The 14,947-nt window shown below is 40.8% G+C and overlaps 1 protein-coding gene across 4 annotated transcripts in view; it reads left to right on the top strand.

Annotated features, from left to right (window-relative positions):
* The window catches only part of TEDC1 (tubulin epsilon and delta complex 1), a 73,175-nt gene that overhangs the window by 22,202 nt on the left and 36,026 nt on the right, over positions 1-14,947 (top strand). For 3 of the 4 annotated variants that reach the window (XM_040610467.1, XM_040610470.1, XM_040610469.1), the window contains one exon: positions 5,225-5,323. The exons of the other annotated variant lie outside the window; for it this stretch is intronic. In XM_040610467.1, coding sequence (XP_040466401.1) covers positions 5,225-5,323 — 99 coding nt within the window. The remainder of the gene's footprint in view (positions 1-5,224; positions 5,324-14,947) is intronic. 4 annotated transcript variants of the gene reach the window in all.

A 14,947-nucleotide genomic window follows, 5' to 3' on the forward strand; every position in this document is an offset into this window, starting at 1 on the left:
TAGCAATTCACCGTAAGTGCAGGTGCAGTCCTTGTCTTTTGCAGTGAGATTACAGACAGTGATGCTGTTGGGAGAGGTGGCTTAGTGATATAAAACTCAAATGAAATGATTGGCATCTTCTCCCCTTGATAAGCTACCTCTATTTAAGGTATGCTGATTTTTATAGTAGGTGAGGCAAATACCTCTGTAACTCATCATCAGTGCTCTGATTTATGTAGTACTTGCAGTAACAAATCATTAGGTAGCTTCAGTATCTCAGCTTACAGTTAATGAGACCAAGGAAGAATTAAGAGCAGGTTGAACCTGGGGCCTCCAGTACAGACATAGATACTCTCAATGGTCCAGGTCAGGCATGGAAATGATGAAGGGATGTGCTGACTGGGCAGCATGCTAAACTGGATGACAGGAGATATGGCGGCCTCCTATGGAGATTGTACTTTGAAATTAACTTGGACCTTTTTCCTCCCTGTGGTTGTCCAAGGAAAAATGTTTGCTAATTAGGACTGTTACAGTCAGATCAATATGAGGCAGGTTAGTTATGCTGTGACTCCCTGGACCACAATTTCCGGAATCTGGAAAAATAAGCAGGAGGGAGAATGTTTCTCAGTTCATCCAGTTTCCCAAAGCTGCCGTTATTGCCTTTCCCAGCAGTCATCACTGGACTAAACTGAAAGTGTAAGCAGTGCTGGTGATGATTCTTGTGATCAGACTAAGTTCTGCAGTGTATGTAGAGGGCTGCCATCATGGACGTATACATAAGAGGATAGATTGGAGCCCGGCTCCTCCATGTGTGTTTGCACACTGATATTATGCATGCTCAAATATGTATGTGCAGCTGTGGGAGTTCTGTTCAGAGCTGTAATAAAGTGCAGTGCTCTGATTTATATTTCAGTCAGAATTAAAAGCAGGAAAATTGAAAGGTAAAAGTGACTTTGGAAGGGACTTCATTACAGTGCCACAGTAATGTTAACGTTTATAGTAACACAAAATATAACATGCTTCTACAATTTAACAGCTGCATAAACAATAATTGATATTTCCTGACTCTTTATAGAGAAACTTTCTGTGCTACTGCATTAATTTAAAACTTTGAAACTAGTCTATTAGAAGACTGAGCTGACCCAATATGACCTCTATATGAAGTGCTGCTTTTCTCATATAAACCATGAACACAATATGCAAAAGGCTAATAAGTGTTGTGTTTTTTAATTATCCTGGCAGGTTTATGGAGGGCTTTCTCCACAAAATTATAATTATGGCTTTTGCTTGCTCTGTTTAATAACTTAACGGGTTATGTATCTCAACTGTGGAACAGTCTTATTTACTGGTGATCACGAGCTGTAATTTTTGCCAAGTAGTGGCGACACTTCCACAGATTTCATTCTGTGACTCACACAGGCTTTAAAATACCATATTCTCTATTTGGGGCTTTCTGAGAAAAACACATCACACTTGGAAAATATGTTCTCATTCAGAAGATGACTGCTTTTCCACTCTGTATGTTTTTTGGTTTTTTTTTCCGGTATGGATATTGCTACAGGAAGAAAGAATTGTACATAGAGGATCCAGTAAGAGGCTACCAAGATAGTCAAAGACTAGCTAAGTCGGTGTGACCTCCAAGAAGAGGTTGAGGGAGTTGGGCTTGCTTGCTCTGGTGGAGAGGAGGCTGAGGGAGAGGGAGGTCATCTAATTACCTGCCTTCAGCTATTTGGGTAGTTTATGAGGATGGTAGTTACAAAGATGTATCCATGGTCTTCTTAACAGTACCAGAAGACAAGGGGAAAGGGCCACTGATTATAGCTTGGCATGTTCAAGCATATTAGAAGAAGCTGCTTTGTGATGATGGACAGTGGTGGAGTTGGTCACCAGAGACGCTGAATGGTCTTCACCCTTGGAGGCTTCCAAGGCTCACACACACGAAGCCACAAACTGATGTTGACAATAGGCCTTGTCAGAGCAGGAGGTAGGACTGAACACCTCCAAAGGTCTTTTCAGGTTCTGTGATTTTGTGAAACAATTCTGAATCGCTTGGGTGATCAGGGACATGCACTTTCAGTTTGGAAGTGGTGACTCGTGTCTTAATGAAATAGTACCGTACTGCCTGAAGAAAGGGTAAGGGAGCAGTAGGAGGCAGATACGAGGGGGAAACAGGCAAAAAGAAATGGCTGTTCTTTCTCTAAAGTACATAAATGATAACTGAAACTGATTGCTGGGGCTTTCAACTACTCTGTCCTGCCTGCAGCCACCTAAGGTTGACGGTATGAAGTTCTGCAGTAACCAGCGCAGGTTGCTAAAGAAGGAAGCCTCCCTGGAGCTACAGCCAGTCATGTGTTGGGAATTGCTTGTTAGGTGTTCTGACTGGCTGTTCCTCTTTGCTAGCTCTTCTGATGAGCTGCTTTTCAGTGACTTCAGCTCCCAGAAGGCATGTTGAAGCTTACAGTCACACATGACCTGCTGTAGGAAGACTACTTCCTCAGGGAAATCTTAACCTCTCTGTTGCTAAGGAATTTTGCAGCCTGAGGCTATGAGCTGTTGAATAACATTATAGTGGCTTCTCAATGTGGACAGGTTGGCCTGCTTTGAAAGTCTGATATAGTAATACCATCATAATTCTCTCAAAATTCTCAGTGGTACATATTTACCTGATATACCTTCAAATATATGGAAGCATGAAGTATAAAGTACTGTGTTAAGGCATGCCTCTTGGTTCTTTGTGTTCTATTTCTTCCTCTTTTTGTCAAGTGCCAGAGGAATATCTGTCTGCCTGGTTTTTGATCCCTCGTGAATTCATAGGGGAGAGCAGCTGTTTATAGTTAGGCTTTGAATTACTGCTTTGCCTTAAAAAGTCTGAATGAGAAGCCTTGCATAGTTTCAGAAAAACAGGTAGAGACCCCTGAATAGTTTAAAACTGGCATTGTCTTTTGGGTCTGTTAAATGCACTGTGCCACAGTCAGCAAGTGGAAAGAAAAAGTAAGCAAAACCAATGGATTTCCTGTGGGTATATTCACTTATCCTCCATCCACTATAAGTCTAGGACAGAAATTGTACCTGAAATGGGGGATTTAGATCAGGTTCAAAGGTAAACTTTGTTATGCAGGTGAACATCTGATTGTGGACTATGTGTATAGATTTGTAGGAATAAAATGGTATTAAATGAAGCTCTTGAAGGTAAAGGAGTTTAACATAATTGGCATTATCAGATCATGGTAAAATGACAATAATGTTTGTAATATGCTTGGAAACTCTAAGAGCAAGAGTCGTGTTCTGTCAGTAAGAATGCAGAGCAGCACTGGGAAATACCTCCTATGAACAAAGTGGTTTCTTGTCCCTCTGAAGGTAAACTATATAAAATAAAATGTGTTACAATGGATTGGATGGGTTGTATCTATATATCTGATGCTGAAGTAAAAGAGTAAAGGGACAAAGTCTTGATCTCTGAGTAACAGCGGGCAGAGGCTGGTGCAGGGCAATTACCTTGTTGTCAGTAATTTGGATGAATTAACCATAATTGTTAGGCGCATCTGTATCTTGGCGTGAAGAATCTACCATGTTATTCTGTAAATTACTGCATTGGTTAATTATATCTTGAGATATTTGGTTTGAAAATCTTTGGGTTTTCCTAAAGTGTACTTGCCATTAGATCTCAATAGTGCATTCTGTAATGCAGTAGTTTCTTCTCTCTGTGCAAGTGTGTGTGTGATGTATGAACAAGCCCCCTTTTCATCTTCTCTTAGGTGAATTAAACAAGCTGACCTCCCTGCAGGGTGTCTAAGCTCAAGGGCATTTAGGAATTGGTATGGGAAACTCCCCAGAAGTGGTGCGCGGTGGGGGGCTCTGCCTGTACTCTCATGCAAAGGTTAGTGTAAGGTTAATCAGACCTGCCTCCACCTCAGACTGTTCCAGTGCGGTGAAGCATATACACACGCTCTGTCTCACCCTCTCACCTGCTTCTTTTACCTTGATACTGTTTCTCTCTGTAAGTCTAGCTTCATCTTCAGTATGTTGTGGTTATCACTAACAGATTGTAAAAATACAAATACTGGATTATTCCAGTGTTCATCTAGTCTGGTCTCAGGGGAACGCTTTATTGCTCTGTTGTTACAGCTTTAGAGTATTTGTTTTGGGCTTTAGCCAGTGATGCTGCTGCCACATACTTTTGAAGAAGGGCTGAAATTCAGCCCTTGTGCTGGAGGCCCAAAGATTTGGCAGACAGAGTTACGCAAGAGTGCAGCAGGGAGAGGAGTGGCAAGTAGAAAGGAAGAACATTGTGCGGGGAGGTGCTCTTTTATTTTTAAACTCACATAGCTCTGCACATGTGACAGATGGTTGTCACCAGAAGTGAGTTTTGGCAAAGGAACGCTAAAATATTCTGAAGTTTCAGGGACGGGTTGATAATTACCCAGTGCCTGTCAACTTTAAAATAGTTGTCAATACCCAAGTGTATGATAAAGTTCATATTAGAATAAAGGAAGAAAAGCAGGAAACACTCTCTGTCTTCTGGCAGAAATATTAATGAAATATGAGTGATTGTCTGACAAATGTGCACTGCTATCTTGTTTGGCAGCTGCAGTTATTACAGTAACAAAGGGATCAGCTCTGAATAGGAGGAATTGCTTTTTATTGTTCCCTTGACTAACTTGGGAAGCTTTTTCGTCAAATAATTGATGATACCGTCACTAGTGCAGCTGGGACAAGGTCCCAGTAAGCAAAAGCCGACAATATATAGCACGAAAAGAGAAACTTACTGTAACTAGGTAGTATTTTCTGCTTTAGAGGAAGAAATAAAAAATTATTTTGAGGGTATCCTTCACCTCTGTTAAGACACTTGCTATCTGTGTAAATGGTTTCTCCTTTCATGCTATGCACAAGAGCATGTGTAGTGTAAGGAAAAAGACTTCAAGGCAGATGAAGAGAGAAGTCTTTCCATTTTACTGTGGCAGCAGCAGTAGCAATTCTTGCATGTGTTTCTGGTAACAATACCAGATGGACCATTTTGTGAGATGATTGTGGTGCATGATCATAATTTGCTGCAGGCTGTTTTGAAAAGGTCTATTGTTGTGTTGGTGGTAGTAGTTAACGTTTGAACTTGTCCATTGGGAATGGGCTTGTAACCACTGGTTCACATCACTGTTCCAATCCATGCAGCCATTAAATGGTAGTTAATGATGTTGCTAATGATCTGGGCCTTGTACTGACAAATATCTTTTAAATTAATCTATTCCAGATCCATTTATTCACCAGTGGCTCCCATACAGACCAGATCCTTGGACATCTTTCTGTCACAGAAACAGATCTTGTTAGGCAACCGGAGAACTACAAGCAGGTAATGCTTCTCCTGTAATTCTTGGATGTGCTTATAATGCTTTACACAAACACTGTTCAGCAAAAGACTGCACTCCTTGTAACGTGTTTTAAACTTGGTTTCCAAACAGAAGGGCTTATATATTGGATTGCCAGTTTCCTCTCTTATAACTTGTATTCACCAAATGGTTTCTTCTAGTTCGATGTAACACAGACCCAAAGGTATTAGGCTAAGTTGTGTAAAAACTGGTTGAGAGGGAGTCGGAAGAGACCTAACTGAAACTGCCACTGAAGAAAAGACTTGCAGAATAAAACATTCTAGATCAGCTGGCTGACTGCTGTTTTATACTACCAGTAACCGCATCTGGGCCAGCCAGGCAGAGTATCTGCCTGTGACCTTGCCTGAGTGGACTGCCAGTGAGAACATGGAGAGATCTGGTTTATCTCTCCTGGAGAGCCAAAGCACACCTGATGCTAGTATTCCTGAGTTGACTGCTGCCTTGGATGGTAGTAAGGGGCTTTGTTTTGGAAATATTTTAGAGGCACAGAATGGTTGAAGTGGGCAGGGATCTACCCAGAACAGGCTGCCCGTGCCCATGTCCAGATGGTTTTTGAATATTTTCAAGGATGGAGACTCCACAGCTTCTCTGGGTGACCTGCTCCATGCTCAGTCATCCTCACAGTAAAAAAGTATTTCTCTGTGTGTTCAGACAGAACCTTCTAGGACAGCATCGTTTTTCCTAGTGTAGTCTGTTACCCTTAGGTATATATTCCTGCTGCTCTCAAATACCCATTATAATGTTTCAGTTTATTACTTGAAGTAGTACAATTCACTTGTTTTAATACAATATAATACATTTGTTTTACCTATCACTTTGTAACAAAGTTCGTTCTATGTGGAACTGAAACAAAATTGAGGTTTTAAGCTCGTCCCTAACCAAATTGGTATTTGGCAAATTTCTGCTATCTTTCCAAATCTGTTTACTCAAAGATATTCTTTCTGCTGCCGCCTTAACAGAACTGGCCATTGTAAATACCATGCACAAAGAAATTAAGAAAAGTAGATTTCAAGGTGGGAGACAGTCTTATGTTCAAACTCCCTGAAGTAAAGCGGATGTTAATCTTTCATTACTGAGTATTCCTTGGATGAATGGTTCACGTTCAGCTGTTTAGAACGTTTTCTTGGGAAATTACGTTTTTTCTAGAGTAAATGGCTAAGTCAGCTTGAGATTTCTTTTCCATTTCTGCTTCACAGTCCCCCTCCTATGGTTTGCTCAGCAGCTCAGAGCACACAGCAGCACAGACCTCTGAAGCCTGTACTTGAGAGTCTTCCAGAGCTTAGCAAATGTCTAGAAAGGTCTGATGGGCTGGTACTAGAAACTGCTAGGCTGTGTAGAAGGACTTTGCAACCACCTTTTTCCAAAGCCTTACCCTGAGTATGACACTGGTCTGTTACAGTAAAGCAAAACAATACTCTTGAAGTCTGTCTGGTTTTGAGTCTGCTGTTAATGAATCATTCCAGGAGTTTTGTTTCTTGCATGCTGCTCCCTTTGCTGGATGTCTGCTTCAGGTGTGTGCTTTTCAGTGGAGGCTCAAGATAAAATGGAAAGAATCTTTTTGTATTTTGAACATTGTGGTTAGGTAAAAGCACTATCATCTAGAAGGTTTAGTGGGCAGCTGTGTGGCTTAGTTAAAATCTGTGGTGTCTTCATTCCACCTTTCCCAGGCTTAAACAGCAAATACATGAAACAAAGGGCACCTCTTCAGGGGTGATCACTGAGAGGGACGGAGGCAGGGTGGCAGAAGATGTTTTCTGCAAATAAATGAGTGGCCACAGTCACCATCTCTGGTTTCTGGGCTCTAACAGGTACAACCCCAAACAAACTGCAGTGTATGTGTGTTTGAAATTCTTTTATCAGGTTACTTAACTGCTTGGACTGGTCCAGAATTGGAATTGTTTGGCAGCATAATCAGCTGTGAAGTTCTTGAAGTTCTCAAACTTGTTCAAGAAAAGGGGTTCCTCTAAGCTGCTCTCTTGTGCCCGATTCTAAAATAAACAGGAAAAATTGCAGGAAATCATCACAACACTTCAATATACATATTTTTGAAAGATTTAAAATTCTTATTGCCATCATTTGAGCAATCTTTGTAGTTTCTGTCTCCCTTTACCCTTATTTCCCAAAAGCAGCTTCCAGAAGTCATACACTCAGTGTGTATGAAAAGCCTTATACAACAAGGTGGTATGGACTTGAAAAGGCAAGGCTGTTTCAAGTGTCAGTTTTCCAGATGGATATAATACTCAATATGCAAAGTGATGCTTCTTTGGAAAATGTAATAAAAAGCATCTAATTTTCAAATATCTTGATAAGATTAAGTAAATTATGCATATTTGAATAGCTTGGTTTTCAAATATTGGTGCAGATGGCAGCACTCTGCCAAATGTTTTTTCCAAAAACTGTGAAATAATTTTTTTCTCTTTAAAGTAATGTGACATTTCTGTTAATGTTACCTCAGATAACAACCTGCTACATGGATCAATAGAAAGAGCAAGCTTGTCAGTATGTTTTACTGTAATGCACCCCTGTTATTGGATGGTTTTAGGAATTCCTTCTCATGTTAGGCACCCTTCAAAGGATAGAAATGTGAAGTGGATTGAAGTGTCAAAAATTAGCTCTCACAGAGAGGACTTTGGGCTGTTTTTATTGAAGCTTAGAGTTAATTTTCATCAAAAAATATCCAACAAGATAAGTTGCTGTGATCTGTAATAAAACGAGATGTTTAGTCTGATGGGAAAAGTGTGATAGGATACAGATAGCTGTGAAGTTAAACTTCAGTTTATGAAATGGAAAAGTTATGCTACTCCTTTTCTCTAGAAGTTGCACGTTAACTTCTTTAAAATGTTCTTCCCTTGATTTTCTGACTATAAAAATCTTTTATTGCTTTTATGTACAGGGATTTTACTGGACATTATTATTCTTTTATCATCATAAACGTCTTTGTCAGATTCATAGAGCTGGAAGTTTTCCAAGCGTAATAGTTTTAATTATATTTTTCTCTAGTGAGGCATGATCAAAATTCCAACTTTTCCTGTGGTTGGCTTGGCTGTGGTTATATATAATGTGTGTGGCTGTGAGCTGCAGGTCACCATCGTGTTTAGTTCCTGTGACGCCCAGGGTGTCAGTGAATAGGTGGTGACATTTCAGCTGGTGTTCAGTTTCCAGTTGAAGTACATGTGCATGCTCGTGTTAGCTCTTGACATCTACATGTATGTCCTTTCTTTCCCAAGATGCTGTCATGTCTTTTTGAGTACTCCCTGGCTTGCAGTGTGTTGCATGAGAAATACACTGATGGTCATTTTCTCAGCAGAAACACGTCAGTCAGGTGTTGCCATTTGACTGCAAGGCCATGCTAGAGCCTGTAAGTTGGGGATGATTACAGCGTGACAGTGTGCAACAGCCTGTGCATTGCTCGGGAGTTTGGATGTTCATTGTGTCTTTTCTTGAAAACCTCTTGCATGTATCAGTGTGCTAGAACATAGTCTAGAGTGTCTTGAATGTCTTGCGTTGTGGTATGTTTTCCAAGCTGTTTCGGGGCTGCTCATTTTTTAATGGTTCCCCTAGTCAATTGGTCTGGCGGGCTGCTGTTACTTGCCAGTCTGAAATATTTCAGGGTAGAGATGGAGTTCTGGAATCTGGCGCTCTGGCTAGAATAGTTTTGAGGTGTATTGGAGAGAATGTGCAGAAGATGTGGCTGAGGGTAAGCAGCGTCTGCCCCAAACTTTCCAGAGCAGTATGGTCTGTCTCTGAAGATGTGGTCACATTCCTCCTTTGACTTGAGGGCAGTGGTTTTGACATATGACCAACTAGGTAGTTTTTCATTATTGTGAGTATAATAGAATATAATCCCATGCTTGTCTGTGAAATCCATTTACCTTAATTCTACATTGCAGCGTCATTGGTTCTAATGTTTTACCTTGAGCTTGAAAAAAATGTATGTTGCACTTAAAAGTCATTAAATTATCTTTCTCATCAAATTGTTACCATATAGAGATCAATGAACTTTTGAAGCAAAACAGCCTAGTCATTCAGTTTCTTCTGCGTCTTCATATACTACTTTATATGTGTAATTCAGTCTTGCAGGTTTTGTGATTAGCAGAGATTAAAAGTTGTAGTCAGAACTCGGGTCATTGGTATAATGGTGGCTGGCAGTGCTGGAGGGATCATTGAAATTGTAATGAGTAAAGATGACACCTTTAAATGCCAGTAGATCAATTTACTGAGTGTTACAGCAAATAAATAATGCAGCTGTCTGCCAGATGGATGTGGAAAAATTTCTGTGGAATTTGGATGTGAATAGCTAATAACATTGTTTCGGAATTTTGTGAAAAATATTTATACTTGTTGATCATTAACACATTTTAAAGGGGCTTAAGGAACTGAGGTCCTTGACAGCAAGCAAATAGAAGCAAACAAATAGTCTGTCTGACCTAGCGTACATAATGTATGATCAATTCCATGTCCATAAAATCTTCAGGTGAGCTTTAGCTCTCCAAGCAGCAGGGATTGTGTGGGATGGGATAGGATGGTATGGGCATAGCATTGATACGCTTTCTGGACTGTTCACTTATCAGGGAGGGAAGAGCCAGTGTACAGTCTGTGTATTGCTTCCTTCAGTCAGGCAGGACTCCATAACTTCTTACTGGGACATTCAAGGGGTAAATGATCAAGTTGTAAGATAACTTGATTGTGGACCCTATATCTCATGAGTTTCCATTTAAAACATCTGTCCCAGATGGCCGTTACAGATGGGTGACACAACAGGTTTATTCTCTATGAGTAATAGCCTGTGGTTTGAATTCATGCAAAGCACTAAAAAGCTTCTGTTCTTTTCAGAACAAGTATATTCAGATTGGAAGCATTAGGAACTGATAGGATTTGAATTTTCAAATATGTTAAACGTGCGTTTACTAGTTACTTTGCATGAAATTTCAGTCTTCACTTTGCGTCATGTGCATGCTCATGTGGGCTTGCGCACTTGTGTAAAGCCCTCCTGATCTGCTGAAGTACTTTATCTGCGTAGGCATGCTAAAATGGTAATATCAACCAGTATGTTCAGTGCACAAACACCAAAAATGTGAAGAGTTTTTTTGGTCCATTTCAGTCCAAGTGACAGCACCGCTTCCTGGAACATACGTCAAACAAAAATGAAGTCTTAATACAAGTTATTCAGCTGGTTACTGAATAATTCCTATGGTATTATATTATTTCCAGAAATGGAGCCGAAGTTGCTGACTGTCTTGGTTGAAAGTGGTTTAACTATGGCCGGATAATTCCAGCTGTTGCCAGGCTATATTTGGTGCCCTTGTGCTGGTTGTTTGGGACTTCATGGAACGTTCCCGGGGGTGACAGATGCTGCAGGCAGATGCTAAATGAAAATAAACAGTTAAAACCCTGCTGCTAAGCCCGACACTGTGTCACATTACTGATTTGACACAGACCTGTGCTAGTATGTAGTATTTCTGTAATCAACCCTGTTATGGTCTTGTATGGTGGGGTGAAGGGTATGTAACCTTATTTGAGTTTCAAAGAGCCTGCTAGGGGACAATCTGATATTTTCTGATGTCCTTCCATCTGCTGTGCAAGAAGCAGTTGAACCAACACATTTCTCAGAGTGTAGATACCAATGGAAAAAAAATCTCATTTATGCTATAGTCTGTGATGCTGCTGTGTAGAAGATTAATTCAGGAAGCGAAGGCTTGTGCTGCATGCAAATACCAGAAGAAAGATCTGTTCTTTTCTAAAAAAATGACCTTGAGCTTCAAGGACAAGCTGCCTTCAATGGTATAAGTTGTCATAGATTCATTATCTTCTGTGATGTTCTGACAACTAATTCTGTTTGAGCTGGCCCTCAATTTTTATACATTTGTTACTTCATTCCCTTGGTAAAAGCCATAGTTCTGTCATTTCTGTCATGGAACAGGATCAGTATTTCATGTTGCAACTACTGTTATTATTAAGGACAGCTTTGCCTATTTGTCATCGTGTTTCAGTTTCTTGAAAGAAAAAAAAATTCTCAAGTGGACCTTGCATAAGAAATGATACATCATAAAGTTCAAGAGTAAATTGCCTCAGAGCTTGTGAATATTGGTGAAAATGTGGGGGGGGTTGGTTGGGTATTTTTTCTTCTGCATGTTCCGTCTGAAATCCCTCCTTGGCCAGTCTTGACTCCACAGAAAATTTCATTTTACTAGGTGTTATGCCAGGCTTTGTGTGATCTCTTCACTGAAAGATTGTAGCATGAACCAATTTTCAAGGTGGAAAGAAGACCGTGTTGCTGTGAAGGAGATTGGAGAGTTGAAGAACGATCTTCCCTGAAGTAATACAGAGGTCTGTGACACAGTTTTTGGAGCAATGGGGCAGAAGAAGTGGCCAGCTCCAAAGGATCTAAACACAATGAGATTTGAGACTTCACACTGCCAGAATATACTCAGTTTGAGTCAGTAGTGATTCCTGACCATTTACTAAATCTGCTCACAGGGCATCAGATTACCAGAGTCCTTGGATTCTGGCATTGCTGAATTTTCAGAACAGCAAGTAAACTGATAGATTCTGTAGCAAGAACAATTTTTTTCTTTTCCTTTTACAGAACTTTTTAAAGGTACAGATTTTTTACCTGTTTTTAAGCAAGTTTGGTTTTCATTGGTTGCTACTGGGTGCATCTGAAGTTCTTTAATGATGAAATGAGAAGAAGTTCTAGAACTACTGACCTTTAATAAATTTCAGGGTTCAACAATGAATTGTATGTTCGTGGACACACATGTTTTGAAAAGGTCAATTATGACAAGTTTTTTGAATTTGCATAATTATGCTTGCCACAGCACTTTGAATGAAAATTGCAAATGCTTTGCCCTTTTAAAGTATTCAGGTTTTCCTCTCTTCCCAGGTTTAATTTCCTTTTACTAAGCCATTCTAACATTATTCGTTGAAGAACACAGGGAACATGGACTGACTGTGTTAGGCTGGGAGCAGAAGTAGGGTTCTGGACAGGCAGAGGAAGGGCATAGGATGGACAGTGAAGAGCCTCTTTGCTCTGGCTGTTGTTCAGTGAAGGCAGGAGCTGGAAGAAACCACTGGACAAGAGGCCTGCATGAGGACATTGGGGAGGCAAGGTGTCTCTGGTGTGAAAGAATTCAGACTGTCTGGGTGAAAAGAGACTGAGGCACCGAAGAATGGCTGTGGCAGGAAGGGCTGAATATGGGAGGCAGGACTGGGGAGGAGAGTTAGGGTGGAGCTGTGAACAGGGAAGATGAGTCTGTCTAAGGACTCAAATCACTATTTTGCTCCTTGCTCTGAGAAATTCTCTACTTGCAGGCAAATGTCATACCCCTCCAGTGATGGTCTGAGTGGACAACCTACTGTTGCTGCTATTTAGTTTATTGACCTAAGAGTCTGAAGCGTGTCTCGTATCTCTAGAAGTTATGATCTTGCAGATGTACATCAGAGATATCCATTGTGTATCTTTTTAGAAAGGTAAAATTCCTCCTGCAACATCAAAGATACTAAGTCTAAATTGGAGTGTGATGTTGTGGTGTAATGTATGTTTATTAGGATATTTTATCCCAGAGCTGTTGCGTTGTTCAGAGAGCAGAGTGCCTTGTTTCTTGAGTCAGAGCTGTGGTGAAGAAAGTGATTCATGAAGGTGAAGAAGTAGTAGTAAGAGTGGGAGAATCATTGGAAGAGGAAGGAAGCCCTAAGTGCTGAGGCAGCAGAGCTTTGTCCTGAAGAGCTGCAATACTTCTGTGCCTTTGGGTTCTCATGTTCACTGTGTCAAGTTACTTAAACTAGACTGCATGGTGGACTGCTGATCACATTTTTTGTGTGTCAAATTTGATGCTCAGAGATCTGATTTCTGGACATGATGAGTGTTCCTAGCTGCTACTGAACTTGCTGGGACCTCTGCTTGGAGCCCCTCAAGAGTTTCAGCAGTGCAGACAGCATCACCTAGTAATGCTAGCTGTAACCCCAGATGGTGTAGTAGGTCCTTGCAGCACACTGACTGCTCTGCTGAAGTATTAGGCTGGATCCTAGTCAGTAGAGTGGTGCGTGTTAATGCAGCCTAGGCCATCTGCCTAGTTTCTTCTGCTAGAGCTGATGAGCTGAGGCGGTGTGCCATGGCTATGTTGGCTCAGGAACTAACTCGGTGAAAACTACCTCAAGCATCTCTGCAAGTTGTTGCGTTGCACTGGGTATCCATGATCTGAAAAATCCAGTCTCAGAAGATTCAGGTAAGGCATCCAAAAGAAATGGAAACATTTTACTTTAATCTCTTTGCTTTCATTTCCCATTTGTAAAATGACAATAATACTATCATCTCATCTCACATGGGTCATTAGGAAAGATAACTTGTTTATGTGGAAGATAAAAATTCTGTCTTCAAAATGAGATTTGAATGATGTATGGCAAATAAGTCCATGGCTTCCCTCTGAAGTACAGACAGAATAATATGCAATTTAAAAGGGAAAGGAATAGCTTCTGGACTGAGCACAGTCATTCTGTGTCCTTGGTGAGGCAGATTATGAAGGGAAATATTTTGGTCACATAATTCTAGTTTATACACTTGGGATGGTCAAATTAGTGTTGTTTAGGCAGCTTGAATTCAGTCACTTTTAAACTTCGAATACTTCAGTTTCCAACCTTAGCACTTATCTTGCTGGATTGTCCATTAAAAGTGTAAAACATACTTACTGCTATGAGCTCTGAATAACACTGACAGTCAAATGCTTCCCAGTCCCTGTTAAATTACTTAATGTTTTGTGTTATTGTTCCAGCCAGTTACTTAAGACATTTTACATGCATGGTAGTCAGATTGGTGAGAACTAACATGGGAGCTGACATTAATATTGCAGAAGAGAACAGATCTGATAACGTACTGAATTATATATGGAGCTCCAGCACCTAAATGCAGGAGGCCTGGAGGCTCACACAAAGCTCGAGGGAGCTGAATGATCCTGAGTAATCTATTTTTGATGGTGGTCGTTCAAATAAGAGAGAGTGGAGGCTAAAAGGATTTAATATGAAGGTCGCCTTCAGGCTCAAACAAAATATAGTCTTGGTGTTGCTGTATGATGAGCGGGGTCAAGAGCATGTCAGTGATACTTGGCTGGTCTGAGCTGGTTTCCTGACCCTGTCCGAGACTCCTGCTTTCCCCTTGGTGCCCAGGTATCAGTAAGCAGAACAGCGGAGCAAGAACTGGCCTTAAATCCCCATGGGTTATGTTGCTTGAAAGATTCATTCTTTCTCTGTAGAAATCTCTACTTTGGTCTTTCAGTGGTGTAGTGTCAGGAGCAGAGTGCCTGCTGCAGTGCTGTGCGCAGTGAAATCTGCTGTACGGGGGTGGGTAGAGTTTCAGAGCCTGCAGGGATGATAAGCTGTACTGGGAAACCCACATTTTCCTTGTATGTGAGGATGTTCAGCATGATACGTTAAAGTGTTTTGGTCCTCTTAGCAGGACTGCCTAGATCACCTTTAACATGCAGAATACTTCCCACTTGTTTTTCTGGGAGAAGGCTCTGTTGGTTTTAAGGTTACTGAAATTGGAAAAAGCTGTTGATTTTGTTTCTTCTGGCTGTGTACATGGGAACCCCTCG

Source organism: Falco naumanni, chromosome 11 (assembly GCF_017639655.2).
Source record: "Falco naumanni isolate bFalNau1 chromosome 11, bFalNau1.pat, whole genome shotgun sequence".
NCBI classification, from domain to species: domain Eukaryota; kingdom Metazoa; phylum Chordata; class Aves; order Falconiformes; family Falconidae; genus Falco; species Falco naumanni.